At 36.2% G+C, this 14,286-nt stretch overlaps 1 protein-coding gene across 1 annotated transcript in view; it reads left to right on the top strand.

Annotated features, from left to right (window-relative positions):
- Positions 1-8,213: 8,213 nt before the first annotated feature.
- Positions 8,214-14,286, top strand: part of LOC141398162 (uncharacterized) — a 52,683-nt gene continuing 46,610 nt past the window's right edge. The window contains exon 1 of the mRNA XM_073975395.1: positions 8,214-8,610. Coding sequence (XP_073831496.1) covers positions 8,520-8,610 — 91 coding nt within the window. The 5' untranslated portion in view covers positions 8,214-8,519. The remainder of the gene's footprint in view (positions 8,611-14,286) is intronic.

Genomic DNA, 14,286 nt, shown 5'->3' with positions numbered 1-14,286 from the left:
TCAAATTTTTGCTATTTCGTTAGGATAATGCGGATAAAACTTTGAAAACACAGAAAATCGGGCGGTATCGATCCATGGTGACTATACTAAAACGTGGATATTTACCGACAAGTTTCTGGAAAAACGATTTGTGATCCCAACAATGATTATAAATCAAATGTCAGCCATTTCAGCTGGATAATGCAGCTAAAACCATCAAAATAGTGAAAATTGGGAAGTACAGTTTTATCATAATCTGGACATTTGCCTACCATCCCCTACGATAACTAAAAACAAATTTTCTGCCAGGCAAAATGAAACGCAGAAAACACCAAATATCGGGCGGTACCATTCTATGGGGACTATACTAAAACGTGGCCTCAAGGAAGACTGAACATCAAATTTCAACCATTTCGGTGGGATAATGAGTCTAAAATCTTCAATATACCGAACATCGGGAAGTGCCGTTCTATCATAACGTTTACATGTGCTGATGATTCTTTGTGGGAATGTATTATATTCCCAACGAAGACTAAATACAGTCAGACCTCGGATAATCGATTTTCCCGGATAATGGAGTAACGCCATTTTTCATATATGTATTTTTAATCAAATGTTTCTAAGTGCAGTTATGAATGTAATATGAAGTTTTTAAGATTGAAACAGTTCTAAAATAATTAATTTGTACATTGCTTATGCGCATTGAAAATTGGTCGAATGAATTATAAACCCGGACCATAAAGATTATCACTGTTAATCAGTGTAAAATGAACAAAAATTCAGTGTTTAACTTCCCGGATAATGGAGGTTTACGGATAATCGATTCCCGGATAATCGAGGTTCGACTGTACCAATTTTCTCAAAAATGATATCATGTAGTAGGAATGAGTGAACTTTAGGAATGAGTGAAGTTTGTCAAAAAAAGAAAGAATTTCAAATGACTTTTTGTGTGAGCTTTTTTATCGAATCATCTTATATTTTGATTTTTGCCATTTTGACGATTTTACCCAAATTTTCCTACCGATTCGACTGTCATTTTGCATTTTGAGTCCTGAATGAACAAAATACCTACTTGCACAAAATGTTTAAAATAGGTCAAAGTTTAGGTATGGCCCCCATATAAAGGTATTTTGACTATTTTAACAAAATTTTTCAATCGATTTAGCTGTAATTTTGGATTTTGAGATATGAGTTAACATTATATCTCCTTGCAAAAAATGTTCTATATAGGTCAAGTTTTAGGTATTGCTCCCATATAAAAGACCCGCCCGATTTTAGGAATATTGACGATTTTACAGGCGTGGTATAAGGGGAATAATCTTCCGGGAGGCAGATGGATTTTTTTTATCGTAAACTAAACCCTTTCCCCTGAAATTTAAAATTAATATCGATTCATTTTTTTTTTTAAATTTCACTCATAAACTACGAAGGCTTTACGGATGGATGTATTTTAAATTTTTAGCGCACAACATACAAATCACAATTTCGTCGACTTAACTTGGCATATTACCGCTGTAAATTGACAAAAAAAAAAAATTGATGTGTTTAGAGAATATTTATTTCAATTTTCAATCAAATTTATTTGAAAATTTTGCCTATTAGGGCAAAGATCATTTTTTAATATTAATTTTAATTAATTTCTCGTTTTTATTTATGTCGCCATAAATTTTTCGATTTTTGTCCACGGGCGGAAACACTGTGCTTTTTGGTATAGCCCCCAAGTAACGGTACCACTCGATATTAGCCATTTTCATGTTTTAGCTGATCGACTTAGATAAATTATATATTTGAGGTCTCCAATGGTCAAAAAACTTCTCCACCTAAGGTTGTGTGTGAAAAGTCTGGCTGTCTTAGTACTGTTACAGGAATTCCTGATATTGCAGATATAATATTACTATGGGAAAATTAGGGATTCAATATGTACACCCTATAACTATAATGGACTATCCCTCGGGTGAAGACATTTTACAAGTCATTGAATGAAATCAAATTAATAAACAAGTAAGAACGGCGTTACGTTCGGCTGCGCTGAACTTGTTATACCCTCCACCGCGAGTTGTATTGAAGTGAAATGGAATAATTAGTTTCATTTCGTTTATGAAGAAGACTAAATACCAAATTTCAGCAAACCGAAATTCGGGAGGTACTGTTCTATGGGGGCTAAATCAAAACGTCGATCTATACCGACAACTTTCTTGCGGAAAGTTTTTAGACTCAAAGAAGACTAAATACTAAATTTCCGATATTTCAGTAAGATGATGTGGCTAAAACCTTCAAAATACCGAAAAACAAGAGGTAAGCTTCTTCTGAAATATTTTGTCAACCACTGGAAGAATAAAAAAAAATTTTAAGTCATTACTGTGGAATATTGAAGCCACTATCTTCAAAATACCAAAAATCGTGAGGTACCGTTCTATGGGGGCTATATGAAGCCGTGGACCTGTACGGACAAATTTCTGTGGAAACAAGTAAAAAAGTGTCAGTCGGCTTTGCCGACAGATATATACCCTCAGCCAATGTGAAGCGAAACTTTTACCTCCGGACAGATCGAATGTATTTCAGGTCTCTTCAGAATTTGGTGGCCCTTTTTGGACAAAAATTTGGATTAGGAATTAACTGCACTAAGACACAAATGTTGAACTTTTGTAGGGCAGGTACTCTTAGGGAGGACCGATATGGGCCATTTTAGAAGTAAAACTAAATTTTGATAAAATATTAGGAGATCCAAAGTGATATTTTTTAAATATTGGGGAGAAGTACCGAAAGTTGTGGACCGGTATTGCCCATGTGACGAAGTTTGTATATAATATGACGAAGGTCAAATGCTGGACCAACTCGGTTGAACAGTTCGAGAGTTATCGTGTTCTCCGACCGCCACATATGGTGACATAGGGGTTTTTTTACACCTTTCAGTCTGTTTTCGCAAGAAATATGGACTTGCCCCTGAAAAAACTTTTACCGTCGTAATAGAGGTAGCGAATGCAAATCGCTTCAACAAAAATCAAAGTGATTCGAGAGTAGGTCTTAAAGTGAACTTATCCGAAATTTTGTATGAGAGGTACCAGATGGAGTAGACAAATTTAGTCCATATTCGAACCTGATCTATATCTGGTAGATATATGAGGATGTGCAAAGTATGGATTACATCGGTCACTCCCTTCAAGAGTTATCGTGCGCAAAATTTTTTCGAACATTTCTGAAGTTTTGTGGGGGAGGTAGCTGAAGGAGTGAACCAATATAGCCCGTCTTCGAATTTAAACTATGTTTTGATCAAATATTACGAAGGCCAAATTTTGGACCGAATCGACAGATCCGTTCGAGAGTTATCTTGCGCTCCTACCACTACACAAGGTGTCATAGGGGCTTTTTGTACCTTTCCGGCCATTTTCTCGGTAAGTATGAACTTGCCCCTGATGAAACTTGTACCATCGTATGGGGGGGAGTGAATACAAGTTGTTGCAACAAAAATCAAAGCGATTCGAGAGCAGGTCCTAAACTGAACATGTCCGAAATTTTGTGTGGGAGGTACCCGAAGGAGTTGGCCGATTGAGTCCATATTGGAACCTCATCTAAGTCAGGTAGAAGTTTGACGATGTGCAAAGTATGGACCAAATCGGTTACTCCCTTCAAGAGTTATCGTGCCCACAAATTTTCCGAACATTTTGGAACTTTTGTGGGGGAGGTACTCAGCCCCTAGACGATATACAGACCTAATTCTTCGTAGGCGTGTTCTATATATAGTATAGAATTCCTCATTCAAAAATCAGCGTTCTACATTTGCCCTAAGGCGAGTAAATCGATCTACAAAATTTGACAATTCGTGTGAGAACAATAAATATTTTTACAAAAACTGGGGGTTAAACTATGTTTGGGCAAAATATTACGAAAGCCAAAATTTGAACCGAATCTGTTGATCCGTTCGAGAGTTATCGTGCGCACCAGCCAGACAGACAGACAGACAGACGTACGGACATTGCTAAATCAACTCCAAATTGTCTGAAACACATTTCGTCCAAACATACTTGGGGTCTAAAACCATTATTTCGATGAGGCACAATTTGCCCGTATGAAAGTGTATATCAGGAATATTGTCAATTATTTCATATTCCATTTCAGAAAAAAACGATAAATTTTTTTCGCGCTACATCAACGATTTTTGATATTCAGGTTAAGAAAAAGATTCCCAGTACGAATCTGGTCGCGAGCCAATTTTTGGTTGTTGCGGACAAAAGTTATGGCGCTTTTATTTCGCTTTTTAAGAAAGAAAATATTATAAAAACGCTAATTATTTTAATGAACACAATTGTTACAAAAAAGTTCTCTCTAAGTGACTTCAGCGAGTAGATTGCATAATACCTGCAAAATGTTACACAGAATTCGCGGAATGTACATAAAATTGCTAAATTATTGAATATAAGTGTACTTTTTTCAAAATTAAAGCCCATTTAGTGGTCATATAATTACATAAAAAATTGTTGTGGATCCAAACTTCACGGCGTATCAAATGAGACTGCAATCATACAGATTGGTGTTATAGATTGGTGTATAGTTAGTTACAGCCAAAATAAGCACATATTTTGGTCAAAAAATAATTTTTTGTTTGAAAAAATATTTTTTTCACATGCATTATGTAGTAGAAAATATTGTAAAAATTTATAGGAATACTTCCTTCATTTTGCTTAAATCTCCTAACAAAATAGACGGATTTTATTTATATGCATTTTAAAATACGTGTAAATCGCGTAATTATCAAAATCGTTTTGTCCGCATGTGATTTGCATGTACAGCAAGACCATATCTGTTAATTTGTATATATTTTTCGAAATTTAATTTGGAGGCTAAGATGTAGCATCAGCTGCATCTTAGCATTAAAATACCAATAAAATATGGCTAATTTGCGTAAAGTGACCTCGAGCCAAAAAAGTAAGAAAAAGATAGTAAAGTGCATACAATTTTTGTCCGCATCCGATTTCAATGTCCACCATGAAAATCTACATCGATATATATCTATTTCAAGGCGATCAATTAAGAACCGTGGATGTAGCATCACACACTATTTTTTGGGATAAAATGAATGTAGCTCCCTTATCAGTGAAGTTTTCAAAACTCTGTTTCCGCTAAAACGAAGATGCTGTATTAGGTGTTTCATTGCAGTGGAAACGAACCGCAGAAAACGCGACAAAATACGCAATATTTCCAAAAGAAAATTTAGGTGATTTTTCTACTTTGGACTTTCTTGTAACTCGCGTTTTAGTGGATGGATTTTCACGGGGAATGGCATATTAGATCCGGAACGTAAAAAAACTAAAATGTGCAATCAAGTACGAGGAAATCGAATGACAATTCTACAAATTAGACCCGAAATATATGATTTTTAGAAATTTGTTCGCACAAAATTTCCGTATTTGGATGCAGATTTCTATGAAGCTGTGTAGACTACATTCACGACACATATATCAAATAACTCAGAATCGCGAGTTCTACAATCCTATATACGATTTTTTGTTAAACCTGTTTGCGGAATGAAATTAGAAGAAAATGTCAAAAAACACTGTAAAACTGGCTTCAAAATGTCAGCATCATTTATTGGTAGAAGCAGACGAAATTTTGAAAAGTTATACATTGGTGAGATGATCCTTATTTAATTTGCTTCTACTTTTACTTTGACAGGAAAATCGAGAGAAGTGTGGTTTACTCACAAATCGAGAGAAAACAAAAAAAGACATGGTGGCATCAACCCATTTTTACCCATTTTTTAACATAAATATAGCCACAGCTTCCTCGCAAATTATCTTTTAAGGCCAATATTTGTTGCCACATCCAAAAACATTTCATTTTATCCAAAAGTATTTAATTTGTATAATATACAATCACGAGTCGCGTGTTCTAAAAGGGTAAACCTTGGCTTCAGCTATGTTAAATTTTCAAAAATATTAGTGATATACCCTTTCTAGCCTAAAGGTTGAGGATATAAAAATGTATACCCCCAATGAAGACCAAATACCAAATTTCAGCCATTTCGGTGCGTTGTTGTGGCCACAACTTCAAAATACCGAAAATCGAGAGGTACCGTTATTGGGGGCTATATGAAGGCGTGAATATGTACCGAAAAATTTCTGGGGGAAAGTTAAATACCAAAATCTGGTGGTACCGTTCTATGGGGGCTATATGAATACGTGGACTTATACCGACGAATTTAGGGGGAGGTTTGAAAACCCTCAACGAAGATTATATACTAAATTTCAGCCATTTCGAAGGATTAGTGTGTCCCCAACCTTCTAAATACCGAAAACCGGGAGGTACCGTTCTTGGGGGCTATATGAAAGCGTGGACCTGTACCGACAAATTTCTGGGGGGAAGTTTTATACCACCAACGAAGAATAAATACCAAATTTCAGCCATTTCGGTGGAATATTGAAGCCACTACCTTCAAAATACCGAAAATCGGGAGGTACCGTTCCATGGGGGCTATATGAAGTCGTGGACATATAACTACAAATTTCAGGTGGAAAGTTTTATAACATCAATGAAGACTAAGTACCACATTTCATTCATTTCGCTGTGGTACTGAATTCACAACCTTTAAAATACCGAAAATCGGCAGGTACCTTTCTATGGGGGGCTATATAAAGGCGTGGACCTGTACCGACATGGGGAAAAATTTTATACCCCCAACGAAGACCAAATACCAAATTTTAGCCATCTCGGTGCGTTGTTGTGACCACAACTTCAAAATATCGAAAATCGGGAGGTATCGTTCAATGGGGGCTATATCAAAACGTGGACCAATGCCAACGAATTTCAGTCGAAAAAGTTTTTCCTCCAACGTAGACCACATAACAAATTTCAGCCATTTCAGAGGATTATTGTGGCCACAACCTTCAAAATACAGGAAATTGGGAGGTACCGTTCTATGGGGGCTATATGAAGACGTGGACCTATACCGACAAATAAAAGGGGGACAAATTGAAAACCCTCAGCAAAGAGTAAATACCAAATTTTACCCATTTTGCTGTGATAATGAGGCTAAAACCTTCAAAATACCAAAAATCGGGTGGTACCGTTCTATGGGGCTATATCGAAACGTAGGCCAATACCAACGAATTTCAGTCGAAAAGGTTTTTATCTTCAACGTAGACCACATACCAAATTTCAGTCATTTCGGTGGGTTGTTATGGGCACGACCTTCAAAACACCAAACAATGGGAGGTACCGGCTATATTAAGGCGTGAACTTCTACCGACAAATTTCTGGGGGAAAATTTTATACCACCAACTAAGATTAAGTACAAAATTTCAGCCATTTCGACGTGCTAATGAGGCTAAAAACTTCAAAGTACAAAAAGTCGGGTTGTACCATTCTATGGGGGCTATATCAAAAAGTGGGCCGATGTAGCCCATTTTTAATACCAAACATCCTAGGACTATTAGAAACTTCTATACCAAATTACAAAGCTCTATCTTAAAACGGACGGACGGACAGAAGGACATGGTTACATCGACTTAGAATTTTACCCTGATCAAGAATATACTTTATAGGGTCTCCGATGAATATTTCAATGTGTTACAAACGGAATGACACATTTAATTATATCCTAAATATTATGGTGGAGGGTATAAATAGAGAACAGTGTGTAAAACGAACACAGGCGGGAAAAGTTTCTGATTTCCCATTTTCAAAGTCTTTAGGAGTCTCGAAACAGTGTCCCTGATCATATTTTTTCTTGTAGTGTCCATTTTATTTCGGTTTCTCTATAACGAACTTTCCATATAACGTTCTAATTCTTCGGTCCTCAACTGCTATGTTATAGATAAGTTCGTCTGTTTTTTTATTACCAAATATTACTAAATCAGTATTTAGAAACTATGATGAATTCTGCAGATTTCTTGTCCGTATTTCGTTAAAAAGAAGAACTCAGAAGTGCACTAACGAATTATTTATTATCAAGTGATTTGAAAAGTAAACATCTAACATCTTAACCACTGTGCTTTCCTACTACATTTCTCACTACTTCAAAATTTCTATCGAATGAATGAATGCAACATGAAACTTATAGGGCGGCTGGCTCACCACCTATAACAGAGACCAGGCAAGTGTACGTACATACAACAACAGTGTGCGTGTATCGTGCAGGTGTATTTAGCATAAAATTGAATTGTTTTCCGAATGTTGGCTAACAGCACAATATACGACAATGAATGGAAAACCGGTTAAAGCCTAACAGGTTTTGTTTGTTGGACTGTTAAACAAATAAATAATAGCAAGCGCCGCTATGCTAGCCAATCTCCAACAATCCAACCGACAATCAGTTGTGGTTGAGATAAGCGAGCGTGCAGACGTACTCAGTGTTCGACGGACGCGAGATTACAACTTTTTATTTTTAAAGATTTACGATAGACCACAACGGCGATACGCTTACAATAAACAAACAAAAAACAATTAAAAATTCAATTAAAGCAATTAACAATTCCATAACTGTGAATTAACGCTAAACTATCAACGGCATCAACAATAACAACTTAATAAAGCTACAAAAAAACATGGAATTAGTGGGTGATAAGGAACAAGAAGCAATCTTGGATTCACTTCAAGAATGGTTTGAAGAAAATCCAAAATTTCCAAACAAAATTGGTAAGTTGCCAAACAAAATAAAGAAAAGAAAGGCAGAAGTCTTCAAAGATTTATGTTTGTGATCGCCGAAGTTCATTCGCTCAAGTGTTACACAGAATTATACATAAGTACGTGATATTTTGAACTTTGAGTGCAATAAAATTAATTAAAATATGCGACAGAATTCCAATGTAAAATTGATCATGCGATATTTTACGGAGAAAAAGTAACATTAGGTAAGATACAGTGGGACAAATTGTCGTACAAATTGGTAAAAAAAAGAAGTCTATTATTTAACAAGTAAGCGTATTAAGCTGACTTGAATAGCGTTCACAAACACAAATACAATTCTTTCGGATAGATGGACGAAATAAGCAGAAGGCAGAAGACAAGACCTTCCTTACACCGCAGTAAAGGAATGTAGAATATAAGCTGCCAATTCAAAAACGTATGTTTTCAAGGAAACAGCCTTAAGACCGTGTCGAATCTCTTGCGCAAAGCACAAAATTTCAGCAAAACTGTATTTCAAAGTAAAAACGGTGTAAAGTTAGGGTCGGACCGAACTTTCTACCACGAGTTATATTGAAGTCAACTGAAAAGTACAAAGCTCTTCCGTAAGGTCAATGCTTATTCATAAGAGAAGTGAAATATGCTAACTGATGAATGTCATTATTTATACCCGCAGCCTCTAGACTAAAGAGAATATATGCACTTTGATGAGACCAAAAATGCGCCTCACCGAAATAATGGGTTTAGACCCCAAGTATGTTTGGACGAAATCGGTTTCAGATAATTATGAGTCGATTGAGCAATTGAGCGCACGATAACTCTCGAAGCAACCCATCAGGTCCAAAATTTGGCATTCGCAATATTTTCTCCAAACTTAGTTTAAGTTCGAAGATGGGCCATATCGGTCCACTCCTTCCAGTACCTCCAAACTAAATGTTCGCTAAAATGGCGCACACGATAACTCTCGAAGGGAGTAACCGAATTGGTTATAACTTTACATATGGTAAAATTACTTCCAGGCATAGATCGGGTTCGAATATGGACTACATCGGTACCCGAAGCCTTCCACACAAAATTCGGAAAAATTTAATTTTCAGATCTCCTCTCTGGTCGTTTTGAAATGTTTTTCAGCAAGTTGGGCAAGTTCACACTTCCTGAGATAATGGCCTAAAAGCTTCAAGAGACATTGACATCACCAACTAAAATGGCAAATCCGCAAGATAACTCCCGCAGGGAATTTCTGATTGGTCAAAACTTTGCTCATCGTATTATTTCATCTAGTCATGTATCAGGTTCAGGTTGGAATATGGACTATATCAGACCTGTGCTTCAGCCAGTTTAACAGCTCATCTCGGATCGTTTTGATTTTTTTCCAAAGATGTCTTCTTCTTTCTTCTGTTACGACGGCGCAATTTTTTTCGGGGGCAAGTCCATACTTCCTGAGATAATAGCCCACAATCTCAAAAAAAAACCTGCTGAATAGTACGTAAGTTAACCCTGGAAGGGAGAAGCCGATTTGATCCAAATGTTGTAAATCGTATTATATGATACAGCCTCGAATTATGTCCGAATTCCACATCGGGCCACCCTTTCGGGTACCTCCCACACAAAGTTTAGAAAGAGAGCAGTCTCGTCTGGGATAGTTTTTAAATTTTTGGCAACATAGTTAAGACGGTACAATTTTTTCAGGGGCAAATCCATACTTCCTGAGAAATTGACCCAGAAATTCAAAAAAAAAAACCTATAGACGTCAGAAGTACCTTGCTTCTTTTCTTTAGGTCAGGTGGGTAGGGTATATCTCTGTCAGCACAGCTGACTGACGAATGATGCATTGATATTCTCTACCCATTCAAAATCAGAAATACTCTGAAACATTCATTTCATTTGGACGAGTTGATACCTTCAGATGGGGTAATTGAAAATCCGAAATACCATGTTACTGCCTCATCAGTAGAAAATTCCTTTAAAAAAACTTCAAAGCGGCGGTATCGTTTAACATCTAATCTAAGAAATAACAACAACATCGGACGGAGGAACCGTTATATGAGGGTTATACCAAAATGTGGCCCTAGGTATGCGTAAAATTTTTGTGGTTTTAACCATTAGAAACCTTAAATTGCAAATTAGATCTATTTTTGGTCTCTTCGGACATGTAGCGAAAATCGTGAGGTGCCGCGAAATGGGGTCAATAATAGCCAAATTGGCATAATAGCCAATTTTTGTTAAAACAATTCTGACCTATTTAAACCTTAAATGTCAAATAATAAGTTAAAATCCTCAGCATGTGTGAATTGAACTGAACACACACACACAACCAAAATCCTTTTCCCAACAATTATGTATTTAGAGGGGTTTTCAGATTTTGGATGTATGGACTTGGCTATGAAAATATGCAATTGGATGAAAGTTCAGAAGAGTTGAGGTAGAGATACCTGAAGGAATGGTCTGCATTGTTCATTTTGAAAGTGGGCCTTATTTTGGTAGTATTTTCTTACGATAGATATCGCTCCTACCAAGCATTTCAGTGGGCTTTTGGTCCATTATATCAGGAAACATGGACTTACCCGTGAAAAACAAAATATCGCTGTAAACAGTAAATTTCCAAATAATACTCAAACACATAACTGCACATAAACAAAAATGTTAAACTTTTGTGAAGGAGGTACCCTAAGGAGTGCACCGATATGACACATTTTCGAACCTTAATTAAGTTTGGACAAAATATAACGAGATTCAAAGTTTGGATCAAATCGGTTACTACGTTTAAAAAATATCGAGCGTACCATTTTAGCAAATATTTGTTATATTGTGTGGGGGAAGAACCGAAAGTTGTGGACCGATAAGCACCATTTTCGAACTTTATCTAAGATTCGCCGAAATATTTCGATATGCAAAGTTCGGATAAACGCATAGCTGTTCGATAGCTGTCGTGCTCACCAGCCACTACATATGGTGGCCGTAAGCATTCGGCATTCGGGTCATTTTCTCAGGAAGTATGGCCTTGTCCATGCAAAACCTGTTGCAAAAAAATAAAAACTATTCGAGAGCAGGCTTAAATCAGCATTTTTCCGAAATTTTGTGTGGGAGGTACCCGAAGCAGTGGGCCATATTCGAACCTGATCTATATCTGGAAAAAATATTTCAACGTGCAAAGTATGTCACTACATTCGAGAGTTTTTGTGCGAACTTTTATTGCGAAAAATTTTGAACTTTTGTTGTGGAGGTACCCGAGGGAGTGAACCGATATGATCCATCTTAGAACTTGACCTAAATTTGGACAAAATATTACGAGGGCCAATTAGAACCATCGATTAATGTGTCCGCGAGTTGTGATGCGCTCCAGCAAGCCAGACAGACGGACGACTTCGCCATGTCAATGGACTCCAATTTTTCTGAAACGGATTTCGTCCAAACATACTTCGGATCTAAATCCATTATTTCCATGAGGCCCAATAATCTGAAGAATGAGGCTAAAAAATGACGAAAATTGGATGTACCTCTTGTGTCGGAACTATATTACAACTTACACCTATACCCAGAATTCCCAGTAGGAATATTGTATTCCCATATAGATGACTAAATATCATATCGAAAATCGCGCAGTGAAAATATATAAATATATTCATAGTACTAAATGTTGGTCATGTTCGTTCAATTTTTGCAAAAAATTCTAAAAAGTTATAAGTATAATATACATCCATTTGATTGGATGGTCTTACTTTTTTTAAGGAGGCTTTATCAAAACTTTAACCTGTACTGGCAAATTTCTGGGGAAAAGGTTTGTAGTCCCATAGAAGAAAAAATGATAACTGAAAATCAAACCAGAATAGATCACTATTTTCATTGGTAATGATAGTGAAATATTGACCGGTTGAAATGGACCAAATAGATAATTTTTATCCGATTTTGTAGCTACTCTGTAGGTCGCAAAAATGGTCCAATCGCCGAACTTTTAACTAAGGTAAGAGTATATGACAAAGGAGAAGCTTGCAATTTGAGATAGTGATCAGATAATATTTAGCGGGTTAAATGGACCACAACTTTTGTGTGAAAATTGTGAAAAATTTTAATATACAGCTTATATATGTATTCCTGGAAGATACACTCCGTACACGTAAATAAAGTTAGGAAGGCCATTTCTTGACCTTTCTATTGATGCCAATTATGTTGATTTACGTGCTCAGATAACAGAGTTAAAGCCTAATATATCCAGTTATTTGTTTGTAGTGTAATCTGAAGGACGCTAGAGGTCGCAGTTATAGATCAATAGTCACGAGATTTTGCACGATGTAAGAGTTTAGGTCGAAGAACATGCCTGAAATACTCAGAAAATGTCACCATCATTACTGAGAGGTATTTAGTCACCGTCGAAAATTTCATGTGGCCTGGCCTAGGAACTGAAACCTGGAATTCAGCATGAAGGCGGGTGAGCATACCATTGCACCACGGTGGCACCCTATAAGATATGTCCAAAAATTTTGATTTTTCAAGAAAAGACTTCGGAGACATTTAATATGCTCAAAGCAAAAAATCATTGCGTATCTTCATTTCTAATATTATTCCATAGAGTGTAGCTATATTTCAGTGGTGTAGGATATCACATGATCGGCTCCGTCCGACAATAACCTTTGCTTATTTGTTTTATTTTTTTATGGTTTTATAGGAAAGGTTGAAGAAAAATGTTTGATTTCTTAATCATTTTCGTCCAAATTTCACGCTATAATGAAGATATTCCGTTGCAACAAATTTTTCGCTTATAGTTTTCCTATTGGCGAATATTTTTAGAACATTATATTAAATCACAAGGAATTCCAATTGTGGCATAACATTAAAATAATGTTATATTGAATATTACATCATTTGAAACGCGTATAAACAGCGTAATAGTGAAAATGACATGGTACGCATCCGATTTTCCAACACAGCGAATCAATCCCTTTTATTTGGTATACAGTTTGTGAAATTCTATTTGCCGGCCACGATGTAACGTCTGTTGCATATAAAGGCGCAAAATACAGTAAAATGGTCATAATTTCCACGAAGTTCATTTACATTTTATGCGCATCCGATTTCGATGATAACCTTTAAAAAATACATCATTTGATGTCGTTTCATTGCGATCCATCAAGAACCGTGGATGTAGCATCGCACTTAATTTTTAGATAAAATCAATTGTAGCTCCGGATTAGCGATAGTTTTGAACGCGTCATGGCTTATTAGATTCAGAACGTAAAAAAGCTGAGTTCACGCGGGTTTCACCGACAATTTAATGGCAGTTGCAAATTTTGAATAAAAAACAGTTTTTTTTTTAATTTACGCACAAAAATGTCGATTTAAGCTGAGATTGTTGTGAACCTTTGAAAGCTACACGCCCGAGTTATACATCAAAAATGCTTAATCGCGAGTACTACAATCTCATAATCAGTTTTTAAACGAGTACAGTTGCGCGTCCCGATTAGAGCAAAAATTCAAAAACCCAATTTTTCAGTCTTCAAAATGTCAGCATCCGTTTGAGATTGATGCAGTGGTTATATTAAAAAATCATACATTAGAAACTTCATCTCTGAAGTGTTTTCTTTAACTTCTTCTTTGAACACTCCACATTGTATTGTAAAGCCACTAATTGAAAATTGACCATCCAGAAAACGCATTTTTTGAGTTATGTCACTCTTTGAGTAAATGAGCGAT

Source organism: Musca autumnalis, unplaced genomic scaffold (assembly GCF_047663935.1).
Source record: "Musca autumnalis isolate F117 unplaced genomic scaffold, ASM4766393v1 scaffold_3, whole genome shotgun sequence".
NCBI classification, from domain to species: Eukaryota; Metazoa; Arthropoda; class Insecta; order Diptera; family Muscidae; genus Musca; species Musca autumnalis.
Note: the sequence above shows the minus strand (reverse complement) of the source record. Positions and strands in the feature narration are given on the sequence as shown.